Here is a 16194-nt window from a genome sequence, read left to right as displayed (position 1 = left end):
TTTAAATTTTTTTTTTAAAGAATATCTTTGTTTTCCAGTAAGTTAAAAATAAATATTGGCAGTAATAGATACAAAGATGTTGCAAAGACCACATTCCTTGAAGACATCTTGCAAAACAGAATTTAGATTTTCTCATCTTTATTTTGGAAACAAAAGTACAGTTTTAACAAAATCTTTAGTCTTGTTTATTTTTCACCAAAGCTTATCCTGTATATATGTATGTATATGTTTGTTTATTTTGAATTTTATTGATTGTCAAGATTTACTTTATATTTTTCTGATATTCTTGCCTATAGCTGATTCAGTTAATATAAAAATTTTGAATGCCGGTGCCTGGTCAAGAAGCTCTGAGAAAGTCTTTGTCTCGCTTCCTACTGAACTGGAGGATTTGATACCCGAAGTAGAAGAATTCTATAAAAAAAATCATAGTGGTAGAAAATTGCATTGGCATCATCTCATGTCAAATGGAATTGTAAGTAGATGTGTTAGTTAAGATATTGGTTTGACTGAAAGTAGCAGGACTCTAGATAAGAGATGTTTAAACAAGATAGGTTTGCTTCTCTCACATGTAAGTCTGAGCAGGAATAGTGGATCTCTTCTATGAACTGCTTAGGGACATGGGCTTCTGGTTTTATCACCTTCCTTAAGATATTGCCCTTGTCCGCAGAATTCAATATGATCCTTATTCTGTCTTTCAGCACAACAGAAAGATGAGGGTATGCATTCATTTAAGGGCAACTTCTAGAAGTTTCCCCTATCATATCAACTTGTATCTCATTGGCCAGAACTCACATAGCTACATTTTGTTCCAGGGAAAGTTGGGAGATAAGCCTTTATTCTGGGCAGTCATTGAGGTCTGCTAAAAATTTTAATACCATGTAAGAAATTGAAGAATGGATGTTGGAAGACAATTACCAGTCTTTTCCATATATAATCTCATGTAAGAGATACTATAGTATATAGATGGTAATCATTATAAAAAGGTTCTTATTTTTAAATAATTATTTTATCTGTTACAGATAACATTTAAGAATGAAGTAGGTCAATATGATTTGGAGGTAACAACGTTTCAGCTGGCTGTGTTGTTTGCATGGAACCAAAGACCCCGAGAGAAAATCAGCTTTGAAAATCTAAAACTTGCAACTGAGCTCCCTGATGCTGAGCTTAGAAGGACTTTATGGGTTTGTTTGGTTTTTGTTTTTAAAATTGTATCCTGTCACATAGCAGAAAATGTGTTGATTGCTTGTAGTAAGTTTATGAATTCATAACACACTCAAACAAATTTTAACCATGAAAAATATCATAATGAAGTATTTATGGAAAAAAAAGAAATTGAAAATAAACATGTTATTAAAATGGAAAAAGGCCAAAAAAAAAAGAGAAAGATTGAGTTGGTAGTTAAATATTACCTGTGAAGAGTGTGACAAAATATTTCATGAGCATGTGTTCTAAGATTGACGATGACCAAAAATCTAAGAATTAGACAACTTTTGTTTTTTTTGCTGGCTTGTAAAATGTACTCATTATCTTCCTGCTTGTAACTACATTTTATTTGTACTGTATAGACCTCTTAAAAGTTCCAAAATAAATTAATACCTCGAGAGAAACGGCTGGTATATAACTGGCAAGTGGTGTTTGCTATGGGTCATGTATGACCAACCAGTCCCTCTCATTTCTTGACTTACTGTAAAGAGAACATCGATTGCTCCTTCATAACCAACTCTTCTCATTCTCTGCTCTCCGTTATGCATTTACATTATTATATTCAGGGAGATACCAAATAAAAGTTTGAATTCTGAATTTATGCTTAAAAGCCATTCTTGCCTCTATTGGTCATGGTGGAGAATTTATCTTAGTATTTAATGCTCTTAATAGGTGCTAATTTTTTTCTCTTTATTCTTTGTAGTCTTTAGTAGCTTTCCCAAAGCTCAAACGGCAAGTTTTATTGTACGAACCTCAAGTCAACTCACCCAAAGATTTTACAGAAGGTACCCTCTTCTCAGTGAACCAGGAATTCAGTTTAATGTAAGGTTTATGTTGGTTGATCTAAAACAGAAATGCCTTGTTTGAATTTTAGTGCTTTATTTTTAACAAAATAATTATTTTTCTTACATGATATTTAAAACACATCTATGTACTCTTCATCATTCTAGAGCAGTGATTTTCAACCTTTCCCACCTCGTGGCGGCACACAAATTAATTACTAAAATTCTGCGGCACACCAAAAAATATATTTTTTGCCAATCTGACAGGGAAAAAAAAGGTATAATTTTGATTCATTCACAGTGGGTGGCTGTTGTTGTGTTGAATGTTGTCATTTTTTTACTTGACAGTCTTAAGGGAAAAGAGGTCAGTGCCCCTGACTAAATAGTCCGGAACAGTATTGCATGTTGTAAAAATTCTGGTGGCACACTGGTTGAAAACTGCTGCTCTGAATTTGTGCCACTTAGCTATTTATTAAACATTAATGAGCTAGAGATGTTTACTTCTTCACATATTTTTCATGGGTACATTTTGGTGTCTGATATTATGCTGTATTGCTTTTCATCTTTAAACCATCCTTTAGCATTTTAAAGCAGCTTTATCCACACAAAGCATTTTTTTCCCCTTAAGATCAGTTGGACCCTGGTCGGTGTAGCTCTAATGGTTAGAGCGTCGTGCCAATATGTTAGTGTTGCAGGTTTGATCCCCAGTCACGGTACATACAAGAATCCCACCCCCCTTTCCTCTCTCTCTAAAATCAATAAATAAAAAATTTAGATCCAGCTGGAAGATAATGCTGAATTACAACCCATATATCTTCAAATATCTAATCGCTTCCATGGCAATGTAAATTATATTAACTTTGTTATTGGAGGGAGTGTAGTCACCTATATGTCATTAACGGAGCCTTTATTGTGTTTGAGTGAAATCATAGGGTTTATTTTCTTTTATTTTTTCATTTATCTTTATTGGTGAGTGTATTACAGATGCCCCTCTTAACCCTCCCCCTTCCCCACTCCCACTCCCCCCCCCCCCCCCAGGCCTTCAAGCACTATTGTCTGTGTTCATGGGTTATGCATATGTGCACACAGGTTTATTTTAAATAAAGCTATATATGTTGGCCATGTGTTACTTTTCCTTTAAACAGTTCTGGATGTTAATGTTTAAAATATTTCTGACTCTTTTCTCTCAGATCTTTTTACTATAATACGATGTTTACAAGGCCTCTCACTGTAAAATATTTGATTCAATGTTTTTTATAGAAAAAATGCAAAAGTTCAGAAAAGGGGTAAAATCAACTTGATTGGACGCCTACAGCTCACTACAGAAAGAATGAGAGAGGAGGAGAATGAAGGGATAGTTCAGCTACGAATACTAAGAACCCAGGTTTGTACTGTTAAGACGGAACTTCCAATTTCTGAAAAACTATTTTGCCAGAATTTAAAAATTGTACTAAGAGATTTGTCTATATGGTAGATTCTGTTGGTTGAGCAAAACCTTGGCTTTAGGTTATGTCTTCATTTGACCACACCTGATTAAATATACCTCAGCAACAAATTACAATTCTAGGATTGAGATATTTACTTTTTTTTTTACTTCTAATTCTACTGCAGTATGAAATTAGGGAATATTTCTTAAAACATATTTTAAAGCTAGGGTTATGATATCTTCTGAACATAATAAAAAATACCTATTGCAACTAATTGCAATAATATATACTGAATATAACCATTGTAACTTTAGAAATAGTTCTATTAAAACCAAGTGTTCCACTTTTACAGTTTTTACTTAATATTGTTTGAAACTACTGGCCAGTGCCGCGAAATAGGAAACAAATTAAGAGGGAAAGGTTAATTTTTTTTATTACTTAGAGATCATATAATATGATAAAGGAACAATGATGAATAAATAAAAATTACATTTCTGTTTATCAATAAAACAAACTTTAAAACTTAAGAGGGAAATAAAAGAAGAAGCCATAAAACTCATAGGCATTTCTTTAAAAAGCAGTGTGTAGGGTCTTGTATGAAGAGAGTGGATCTTCACTGAGATTTAAAAGAAAATTTGAATAAGTAGGTCATGCTCTTTTTCTTAAAATTTTCTAGTGAGGTGTAATTTACATACAATAGATGTACCTTTCAAAGTATAGTTTTCAGTGAGTTTTGGTAAATGTATATGCCTGTGTGACCATCACCTCAATTAAAATACAGAATATTCCTGTCACTCCAATAATTTCCCCATGTCTCCCAGCCAGTGTATCCCCTCCAACCCCCTTGACTCCTACCTGTCACCATTGCTTAGCTTCGCCTGTCCCAGGTCTTCATGTAAATTGAATCAGGCAGTGTATGTGCTCCTTGTATCTGGCTTCCTTTGCTCAACATGAAATACCATATTCTTTCATGATGAGCTGAGTAACGTAATGAGTCAATTTCTCCTGTATTAGTATCAAGTTTACTGAATTTCATATAAAAATTCAACTAAGAATATTCTTGGAATTTTACATATTCTCAGTTTTATCAGAAAATATAAATGTGATTGAAAAACCTTAAAAAAATAATGTGAAGGTGGTCGAATTTGCCTAGCCAAATATTAAAACTTATTAAAATATCTACAACAATATAACAAGACGATGAATTGAAGAAAATAAGTCAGACTTAAACTTCCTATATAAGTATAGACAAATTTTACAATAAAGGAAATAATTCCATGGCCAATGAAAAGGGATTGGATTATTTGATAAGAGGTTTTGGGAAATTTTACTTTTTGGAGGAAAAGTCAGGATATATTCATAGTTTATGGCTGCACCAAGACAGATAAATTTCAGATGGATTAGAGTTGGGATGGCTGGTATAGTCATACTATTAAATATGCAGAGAAAATGAGGTTTTTTTTGTTTTGTCTTAAACTGATCCGTAGTTGTGCCCAATCTAGTAACCTAAGCTGTTCCTTTAGGTAATGCTGAGACTTTTTTGTTTCTCCCGATCCCATTCCACCCATCCCTATTATTTGCTATTTTCACAGATGGCATCTGGATGTATTGAGGGTGAGTGGAATTCATTTGACCTTGTAGAGACAGTGAAGGGATTGTCATATTTATAAGTTGTAACAGTTTCCTGAGTTCTTGCTTGTAGTGGCCACTGAGTGCTTTATCTGTCAGGTGGGAATTTGTCTTTCTTTTGCTATCTACTGCTCATGTCTGTAGCAGGTGAACTTTTATTTATTCTTTTTCCAGTTGTAAGGACCACATAGCCACTTCCCTGCTCTCACTGCCTGACCTTTGCTCTTATTGAGCTGTTGAGCCCTCTGAAACAATGCCACATCTTCTGTGTGCCCTTTGGCCTACATGGCACGTTGTCATTGTCATCTGCTCCTGCAGCATCACCCTCTCCTGCCACTAAAGGCCCTGTGGCAGGTCCATTAGCTCTGAACTCTATCTGCATCATGTGGGAATGGAGAGAGATTCAAGAGAGCAAATTATTTCCTTCACATCACTGTTCTAGTGACCTCCAGCATATTAAATGAGGACCAGCCCCTGGCCCGTGTGGCTCTGTTGGGCATCGTCCCATGCACCAAAAGGTTGCCCATTGATTCCTGGTCAGGGCACATGCTCTGATTGCAGGTTTAATCCCTGATGGGGCCATGCAGAAGGCAGCCAATCGATGCTTTGCTCTCACGTCAATGTTTCTCTTTCTCTCTCCCTTCCTCTCTCTCTAAAAATCAATAAAAAATATTTTTTAAAAATGGGGACCAGAGCCAGAGCCCCTGTGCTTTCTATTTTCCTTTTAACTTCTTTACCGCAACCACCATCTTTGCCTCTCCCAAATCTAGAAGGGAAAATCGGGACATTGACAATTGTTTTCTCCTTTCTGATTTCTGTCATCCTCAAGTGCTTGAAGGGACAGACTTTCCCTCTTTCTTCTTTTTGTCTGGACCCTTGACATAAACCCCTGTGATCAAGAGCGCAGCATCTGGATATATTGAGAATGGGAAGAATTCACTTGACCTCCTAGTAACAGTGTAGGAATTAAAGAAACCATCAAGGAAAATATTGATAAAATTGACTTAGATGAAAATGCTTACTCCTGAAGAAACTGAAAAAATTTAGTTGAATCAGTACAAACTGAAGATAATATTTATAACAAATACAATTTATTAATCTGATAAGTATATAAAGAGTAGTAATCATTGATTTTTGAAATAGACACCAACTAGCCTCTACTACTACATAAAGAAATAACTAATACAAGAGGAAAAGTATGTGTAAGGGGTTTGTTGTATCTTAATTGACTTTTAACATACCAGTTTATATACATGCTGTGTTCACAGGTAAGATAAAGTTTTTAAATGTACATAGTGTGGAAAAAGGAGTGAAAGGAATTCACCAAAACATTAGGTATGGATTCTGGGTTCCTTTCAGCAGAGGTTATAGATAATTTTGCTTCTCCTCATTTTTCCAATTGTCTGTAATCAGATTTTCTGTTACAGTAGCAAAAAAATGTTTTTATTTATTAAGTAAAAGTCACTGGTCTCAATATTAATCTCCTAGTGTAGCAATTTTCAACCTTTTTGATCTCATGGCACACATAAACTAATTACTAAAATTCTGCAGCACACCAAAAAAATTGTTACTCTGATCTAACAAAAAAAATAGGCATAATTTTGATTGATTTACATAAAGTAATAATAATAGTAATTACCCTTTTTGCTCCAAAATGACTTTAAAAAATCAGGTGCCTGTATTTGTATATAAGGATTTCAGACGCAACCTCTTTATGTGACATGACCAATAAGCTGCAACTCTATTATGTGACCTATATATTTATAGTTCAAGACAGGACGTTCACACCAGGTGGCTATTGTTGTGCTGGCTGTTGTCATTTTTTCACTTGACAGTCTAAGGGAAAAGAGGCCAGTGCCCCTGACTAATAATCAGGTATTGCATGTTGTAAACATTCCTGCAGCACACTGGTTAAAAACACTGTCTTTGTGATTGCTAATCATCTGGATAGATGTTGGATCGAGAATGAAATACATAAAAAGTCATTTTTTGTTTTGTTTTACTTAAAATAATTTGATTTATTAATTCTCTTTTGTTCTGTTTTGTTTTAGGAAGCTATCATACAAATAATGAAGATGAGAAAGAAAATTAGTAATGCTCAACTGCAGACTGAATTAGTAGAAATTTTGAAAAACATGTTCTTGCCACAAAAGAAAATGATAAAAGAGCAAATAGAATGGCTGATAGAGCACAAATACATCAGAAGAGATGAATCTGACATCAATACTTTCATATACATGGCATAACTTTGTACGTCACGGACAATATTAAGAACCCAAATTTTGGAGTGCTTGGGCAGAAAGTTGTAACAGTTTGTGCGAGGGAAAGGTTTATTTGGACTTTGATTACATAAATATGAAAATCTCTGCCTTACCTAACAAAACAACTATATTTTGCCAATCACATTAGTTAGCATGATGGCATTCCCTTCATGTGACACACTCTAACAGCATGCTGTTTTGTGGAGATACTTGCATTCATGAAGAGCCCTTTATGAACTTTAAAAAATAAGTTTGACTTATACCCACCAGAAGAAATACAGTTGGGAAGGGTGAGGGTGGGATTCTTACTGCTTTTTTTTCTCCTTTTTCCTCCCTTACAAAAATGTACTTGCACAAGGAAGGATCTTCGGATATTTGTGCACTGAAAAATGCTGTTATGTGTTGTTTTTAAAATGCAATTAAAACTAGAAATAGCACTCTTGGTTTCTTTTGATCAAAAGAGTGAGCTGGTCTACACAACATTGGAAGAGGGCAGATGTAGGTGAGAAGATAAGTATCAAATTATTTGTTCAAACACTGCTTCAGTATAATAACTGGATTTTAATGGTGACCTAAAAGTGGTATTAAATTTTTCCGACTTACAAATGTTGGCTTTCTTTAATCAGGAGACTGTTATTTTAGTTGTTTTTAAATGATAAGGAGTCTTTTTTATCTTATATGGCTGGAGAGCTTGTTTTGAAAAAGTGAAGCTTATATTAATTGTTCCTTCAATTGTTTAAAAAAAATGTATGGAGAGAGGTAGGTCATTTTGATTGCAGTCAAAATAGCAAAATTAAGTGTGTTTACTAATACACTTAATATGTATGTACCTAATAATTGTTATGCCATATCCAAATTTATTAGCAACAAGGCAGAAGTCTCCTGCTTATATAATACAGTTATATAACTGATCCTTTCATCTGTAGCATAGAAATATGTTGGTATTTTAAAGTCTCTTGATTAGGGATTTGTAGCCTCAGATTTCTGGAAAGGAAGATATTCTGCTTTAAAAGTAATAAGTATCCTCACCAAGGAGGAAGAGAAAAACCATAGGAAAGACCTGAAAAGCATAAGCAACGTTGTTGCAATCTTAATATGAGCAGTAAACTTGCCAAATATATGTACATATATATTTATATATTTTAAAAATAAACATTTTTAAAATGTTAAGAAGGCAACTCATACCTTGTTCCTTTAAGTCAACTCAAAGTAGCAACTTATTAGTTGCTATTAACTGAACAGCCAGAGTGGTGAAGATTTTCGGACTTCAGGACATTAACAACTTAAAAAGAAAAAGGTATTCCCCATTGGGAAAGTGGCCGAGCGTGGATTTCTGTTCACTATGGTACGCACTTCACATTTCCTTGCAAATCATTTTATATATCGTTTGATATTAAGTAAAATTTCTAGCATCCAGCTTTGAAGCTGGTAGGAAATGGAGTGTGGAGCCCTGAAAGGTGCACAGAACCCTAGAGCAATTCGTGGGATCTGCCCCCACCCCGAGAGGCTTTGTGAGCTGCCTGCTGAGAAAGGAGAGCAGGTGTAAAACGCTCAAGGTTTTGCTGGTTATAGTCAAATGCCTATTCTGAAACTGATAGGAAATTGGAATTTTGTTTCTAATTTAAAATCTTAAACTTGAGCTCTAAGGTAGCGTATGTCAGTGACTAGACCAAGCATATTGTGAAGAATTAATTTAGTGCTCATCATTTTCCCTAATTAAATGACTGCTGACAATGGATACATTCTTTAAAAACTGTAATATAATTGTGGTCCTTAGGTTTAACAAATACTTTGCTGTCGGCATATTTGCTTACCCAATACAAGAATGTCAAAGGAAGAAACAGTGGAAGAAGATACTGCAGGCCACTTTTCAAAGTTTGAGATGTGTTGTTTTAAATCATAACTGTTCTCAGAACTTTTTTGGAATTTCTAATCGTTTGGGTCATTTAATTTAAGAGTGAGAGCCATGATGTTTTGATTTAATAAAGGCAAATTTAATGAAAAAGTGGGTAATTCATAGCAAACTTTTCTATTAAATTTTATAAATTTTTTAATAGCTAATTATGTCCTAATTGTATTTTGGGAAGAGAACAGCAGTAAACACTGTAGACTCAAAGCTTTCAGCATTTTTTGTTATGTACACAAAAGTTGAACTACTTTTTGGTGTTTATGAAAACCATTCAGGACAAAGGTGCCTATACCATTATTAAATTTTCTTTAAGTATGTTTTGACAATAGATTTGCTAATTTAAATTTTAAAAATCTGGGGGGAAAAACCTTACCAGCAATTTGCTAAAGACAGAATCACAGTATTCTTTATAAGGTCCCTTTTCTATAATGTGCTCTTAAAATTAGTGCTATTTGAGCAGGAATGAAACCTGACATAGTTAAGGGGCAAAATATATACTTTTTTCTTTTTTTCATGAGTAGTATGGCAGTAGAACTCTTTACAGGTTAATTTAAGCTTCAAACATTCATCTTCTAATTTAAAGAGGGAGCCATCTCGAAAATGTTAACCCTTGTTGCCATCCCATTACCAGAGTAAAGAGACATGAAAACAATTTACAGAGTAAAAATACAGAACAATTTTAATGCTAACAATGAGATAAATATTAGACTATTACTGTTCCAATGATTTAATGAGGATCTTGAAATAAATTCTGAAGTCTTCCAATTTTTACATTTATTGGAGGGGTCTCTGCATTCTGTCAGCCTGTTTATCTAAGTTTCTTACTCTTACTTTGTGCATAAATGTTAAAGTTTCCAAAAATGAAATGTTAGCTTTCTTATTTTTACTTCCTATTAAATTTAATACAAAATATGACTGGGGTAGTTTAAAAGTATTATGCATTATTTGCAGTAGGATTTCATTAGCCCTGCTCAAAGGGCAGATTTTAAAAATTCAATTTGGGTGAAAGATTTGCTAGTTTTTCAGAAAGATTTGCTACCATAAACTCAAGCTGGTTTTCTATTTTCATGTGAATGACTGGATGCTACCTTACAAACTCTTCCAAGCTCGTTTGTGAAATAAACATTACACGAGAGCTTTCCTGTCGTCTACGCTATAACGTCGTCCAGAGTGTTGAACAAATTCGAGTTCCCAAGTTGTAACCTATCCTCGTATGGTATCTACGGTGTTGAATGTGTGCCACTACATACTGAGATGATAATGCTGTACAATTTTACATAGTAGCAGTTTCTGTATGCAGTAGGCTGAAATATTTTGATGAACTGCTTAATTTTTGGATTTTATTTTTTAAGTTGTATAATTTATTTTCTTGCAAAATAAAAATGTAATATAAAAGCTTTCACCTACCCAGAAGATGTTGATGTTCTACTGTAAAATAGTTTCTAAGAGTTTAAAATTTTTATAATAGGTATATTTATATATTTCATGGTGAAATTGTAAATCTCAGCCAGCCTTGGGAATCAGAAGTATGAAAAGTAACCCACTTGTTTCTTCGAGATTTCAAATTCTAGTTCAGATGGAAGCTGTGGGAACGTAGCTTTTCCACCGATGCTAGCATGTGGCTAGCATGCCTGCAAGAGGTCAAAAATTCTAACCTGAAAGTGATTAGTGCATTCACTCATCAATTTAGATAGGCCTTGTCACAGCCAAAATTTAAATCCATATTAGATAAAAGTTAAAAATATAAATTACGTTTTGTATATAGATGAAAACTTACATAATATTTAAGCTTCAGAGCTAGAGATAGTTGAGTAATAAGGTTATGAAAATGGTTCATGTCTTTGTCATCAGCTGTTGTAACAACGTATGAAGACTGCGTGGCTTATAAGCAACAGGAATTTATTAGTTCTGGAGGGTGGAAGTCCAAGATCAGGGAGCCAGCATGGTTGGTCCCGAAGAGCAGCCTCCGCCAGGGGCACTGCTGGCTTCTCCTTTTACCCTCACGGGGCGGAAAGAGGGCCTAGAATGCTCTGAGTCCCCCTGCTAATCCACTCATGAGGACGCCGTGAACTACTTCCCAAGCAAAGGCCCCCCATCTCCCAATAGCGTCACATTGGATTAGATTTCAATTTATGACTTTGGGGAAAACAGACAATCTAGAACTTCATAATGACCCGAAACTAAACTTTGGACTTTAGACTGGGGTGGGGGAAGGGTGTCTTTAAATGAAGAGAGAAATGTGTGGTCTCAGTATAAGATTCATCAGAACCTAGATTTAACATTAAATTTAAGCTTTTGGGCCCTTTACTTGCACAGGCCCCTTCCAAGACTCTGGGAAGGGCCCTAAGAATTTACAATTTATATGTTTCTCAGTCAACAAAACATTGAAAGTTGAATCCAATCCCACTGAAACTCAATGCAAAAAGAAACCTGACACAGTAGGCACTCAAGTGTTGATCGAATGAATGAGCACGTGTGTGCTTGAGAACCAAGTAGAATTCAATATTTTAAGTTTTAAGTGGGAAAACTTTATTTTGTAGTGGCTTATTCTAGGCCATAAAATACTGACTGTGTGTGTCACTAAACTGTTCTGACCAATGGACAGTCTGGAGCAGGGGTCTTACACTGTTGAGTTGCAGACTTATATGAGTGTCTGATTCAAGAAAAAGACGTACATATAAAAGACATAAAGAGTTTGTGTATAAATTTTAAGTGTTCTAACACCCAAGACTTAAAGTCTTTTTAGAGTGAGGAAAGAGAGTAGCAGTTTGCTCTGTGGGTTGGTAATGACCTAACGTCACAAATTCTGATCCAAACTTTAATTTTTGCCTGTTTATCTGAAGAATGACAGGAGACTTCCCTGGGTGTTTGGGGGTTTTGCTCTTTTCGTTTAATGATAAATGGAGTATGTCCTTTATTGAATTGTGGTTACTCAGGCAGACTGGTGCTACTTAAGATGTTTCTCCATCAGTGATGGATGGTTGAACGTAAGCAGTGGAACCAGGAAGGCACAGTGTGAGGAAAGGGCCAACTTCGTAATGAGCCAGGTTTGAAAATGAACACTCCTTGCTAAGAGACCATGGTTATCTTACCTATAAGAAAGAGTGGGGCCCGGCTGGGCGTGGCTCAGCGGTTGAGCGTTGACCTAGGATCCAGGGGATCGGGGTTCGATTCCCGGTCAGGGCACATGCCCGGGTTGCGGGCTTGATGCCGGTCGGGGGGGGGGGGGGTGCAGGAGGCAGCCGATCAGTGACTCTCATCATTAATGTTTCTGTCTCTTTTCCTCTCTCTGAAATCAATAAAGATATATTTAAAAAAAAAAAAGAGTGGGGCCTGGGAATACCTTCACAGGCTTCTTTCCTGCGACTGCGAGAGTGTCACGTTTCCCCTCCTCTGCATTACCCCCGCCATCCTCAGCAGAAAACAAGCAGGAAAAACAAGGCCTTGGGCGTGAATGTTCGTAGCTTGCCTCCCCTCCGCCTCTGCACCTTCCCTCTAACTGCGCCTCTTCACCTGCCTCGTTCTCGGGAAAGGGGCACCTCATTCACACGGCCCTTCACCGGGTCCCTTCTGCCTCCTGAGTTTTGCTCTAAAAATACCTCCATTTCCCATACTTTTCATACTTCCTTCTTTTGGTTATTTCCTCCTCAACCTACAACAGGGGTTCTCAAAGTTTTGGCCTACAGACCAGCAGCATTATCATCACTTGAGAATTGGAAATGCAAGTTCTTGAGCCCCACCCAGCCCCAGTGGTTCAGGACCCTTTGGGTGAGGCCCAGCCCTCTGAATGGCAATAGAGCCGACACGTGATGCTGGTGCACACTGGCGTTTCAGAACCACTGGTTTACAAACATTCAAGTAGCTACCATCCTGAAAAAAATAAAATTCCTTCCTCTCCCCTGATCGTGCTGTGTACGATCTTACTTTCCTCTCTTCTCTGCTTGCTAACCATCTTGAACGAGGAGTAGAGTAGCCCATAGTCTGATTGTCTCTATTTCTCCTGCATGTAGCTCCCTGGCTTACGTTCCCACTGGTCCTCCTGCCAAGGTCATCAGTGACCCCCTATTGCTTAATCAGAGGTTCAGGTTCAGTCTTCCTCTCACTTGGTCTTGCAGCATTTGCACCTTGAACACTCCTAGTTACTGAATCTGTTCCATCCCTTAGCTTTAAAGATCCCGTTCTCTCCTGGTCTCACACCTCTTGGCGTTCCTGGTCTCGTCGCCTGGCTCTTTTCTGCCTGCGCACCTCGGGACTGCGTCTCAGCTCTCTGCCGTTGCCGAGCTACATGCTCTTCCTGGGTGATTTCATCTACTTCTCTGGCTTCAACCACTCTGCATATTGACGCTCCAGACTGTCTCTAGCCCAGCTTTCCCTCCTCAGGTCAAAATGTGTGTCCAGCGATTTCATTTTATTTATTTATTTATCTTTCAATCCTCACCCAAAGATAAATATTTTTTTCATTGCTTTTCAGAGAGAGTGGAAGGGGAAGAGAGAGAGAGAGAAAATTGATATAAGAGAGACACATCGATTGGTTGCCTCCTGCACTCGCCTTGATCGGTGCCAGGGATGGAGCCTGCGACCAAGGTACATGGCCTTGGCTGGAATCGAACCTGGGACCCTTCAGTCTGCAGGCGGACGCTCTAACCAGTGAGCCAACCCGGCCAGGGCTCCAGCAATTTCTTGAACATCTCATCATCTTTCACAAACTTGCTCCACTTAGTAACTAGCTCAGTCTCCCAGGCTAGAACCCTGATGTAATTCCCATTGCTTCCCCCCAACACATAATTCCACTTCTGCCTTATCTCTAGACTCTGACCTTCGTTTACCTTCTACAGTGTTCACAGGATGGAAAAGACCATCTCATAGTATGCTTATACCGTCAGGTAGGGAAGGACTGGCTGCTGGGTTGCTCTTGGCCCACGTTTTGAAGCAGACTGACTAAATGTACAGAATGGTAAGTCGTGGTCAGTAAGACTGTTTGCTTTGAATCTGTGGCATTTCTGGACCACTTGCCTATCCCCAAGTTTTCTCTTAACTGAGCCTATACCTCAGTATCTGAGCTGAGGCCTGAGACACCAGATGTGAAATGGATCATTCCCCTTAGTCTGTGGCTGAGGGGTCACTCCAAATCTAAAGCATCAGAGCAGGGAAAGGATTTTCATCATTTAAAATTTTCTCACACTTTTTTTTAAAAAAACAGATGTTCCCTTTTACCCTCATTGATCCCCTCCACCCTGCATCCACCCCACCCCCAGGCCTTCCCCATACCAATGTCTGTGTCCATAGGTTATGCTTGTAAACACATAAATTCTTTGATTAATCTCTCCAGAACTCCATACTGCTTTCCATAGTGGCTGCATTCCCACCAGCAGTGTCCTAGGGCTCCCCTTTCCCCACACCCTCGCCAGTACTTATAGTTCCTTGACTTGTTGATGGAGCCATTCTGACAGGTGTGAAGTGATACCTCATTGTGGTTTTAATTTGCATCTCTGATGATTAGCAATGCTGAGGGTTTTTTCATATGTCTCTTGGCCATCCGTATGGCCTCTTTGGAGAAGGGTCTATTTAGGTCCTTTGCCCACTTTTTAATTCGATTGTTTGTCTTCCTTTTGTGAAGTTGTGTGAGTTCCTTATATGTTTTGGATATTAACCCTTGATCAGATGTGCCATTGGCAAATATGTTCTCCCATACAGTGGGCTCCCTTTTCGTTTTGTTGATGTTTTCTTTGGCTGTGCAGAAGCTTTTTATTTTGATGCAGTCCCATTTGTTTATTTTCTCCTTTGTTTCTCTTGCCCTAGGAAGAGCATTGGCAAACATATTGCTTAGAGAGATGTCTGAGATTTTGCTGCCTACGTTTTCTTCTAGGATTTTTATGGTTTCACGACTTACATTTAAGTCTCTCATCCATTTTGAGTTTATTTTTGTGTATGGTGTAAGTTGGTGGTCTAGTTTCATCTTTTTGCATGTATCTGTCCAATTTTCCCAACACCATTTTTTGAAGAGACTGTCTTTACTCCATTGTATGTTCTTGTCTCCTTTGTCAAATGTTAATTGAGCGTAATGACTTGGGTCAATTTCTGGGTTCTCTGTTCTGTTCCACTGATCTATATGCCTGTTCTTGTGCCAGCACCAGGCTGTTTTGATTACAGTGGCTTTGTAGTATAACTTGATACCTGGTATTGTGATCCCTACAACTTTGTTCTTCTTTCTCAAGATTGCTGTGGCTATTCAGGGTCTTTTTTGTTCCATATAAATTTTCGAAGTATTTGTTCTAGATCTGTGAAATATGCTGTTGGTATTTTAATAGGGATTGCATTGAATCTATAGATTGCTTTGAGTAGTATGGTCATTTTAATGATGTTAATTCTTCCAATCCATGAACATGGTATATATTTCCATTTGTTTGTATCTCTCTCTCTTTTTTTTTCAGTGTCCTGTAATTTTCCAAGTAAAGGTCTTTTACATCTTTGGTTAAATTTATTCCTAGGTCTCTTATTTTTTTAGTTGCAATGGTAAATGGGATTGTTTTTTAGTTTCTATTTCTGAGAGTTCATTATTACTGTATAAGAATACCATCGATTTCTGGGTGTTAATTTTGTATCCTGCTACCTTGCTGAATTCTTTTATTAAATCTAGTAGTTTTTTGGTGGAGCCTTCAGGATTCTCTATGTATAATATCATGTCACCTGCAAATAATGACAGTTTTGTTTCCTCCTTTCCAATTTGGATGCCTTTTATGTTTTCTTCTTGTCTGATGGCCGTGGCTAGGACTTCCAGTACTATGTTGAATAAGAGTGGTAAAAATGGACACCCCTGTCTTGTTCTGTTCTTAGGGGAAATGGTTTTAGTTTTTGCCCATTAAGTATGATGTTGGCTGTAGGTATGTCATATATGGACTTTATTATGTTGAGGTATGATCCCTCTATTCCCACTTTGCTGAGAGTTTTTATCAAAAATGGGTGTTGGATTTTATTGAATGCTT

General features: G+C 37.0%; 1 protein-coding gene across 3 annotated transcripts in view; it reads left to right on the top strand.

The window, feature by feature from the left end:
• Window positions 1-10610, top strand: part of CUL5 (cullin 5) — a 73017-nt gene extending 62407 nt beyond the window's left edge. For all 3 annotated transcript variants that reach the window (XM_016218201.2, XM_087821560.1, XM_087821561.1), the window contains 5 exons: window positions 297-472; window positions 1020-1181; window positions 1907-2025; window positions 3246-3369; window positions 7093-10610. In XM_016218201.2, the coding sequence (XP_016073687.1) occupies window positions 297-472; window positions 1020-1181; window positions 1907-2025; window positions 3246-3369; window positions 7093-7287 (776 nt within the window). In that variant the 3' untranslated portion in view covers window positions 7288-10610. The remainder of the gene's footprint in view (window positions 1-296; window positions 473-1019; window positions 1182-1906; window positions 2026-3245; window positions 3370-7092) is intronic.
• The last annotated feature ends 5584 nt before the right edge of the window (window positions 10611-16194 follow it).

The sequence above is a fragment of the Miniopterus natalensis genome, chromosome 11 (genome assembly GCF_054644295.1).
Source record: "Miniopterus natalensis isolate mMinNat1 chromosome 11, mMinNat1.hap1, whole genome shotgun sequence".
In the NCBI taxonomy this organism is placed as follows: Eukaryota; Metazoa; Chordata; class Mammalia; order Chiroptera; family Miniopteridae; genus Miniopterus; species Miniopterus natalensis.
Note: the sequence above shows the minus strand (reverse complement) of the source record. Positions and strands in the feature narration are given on the sequence as shown.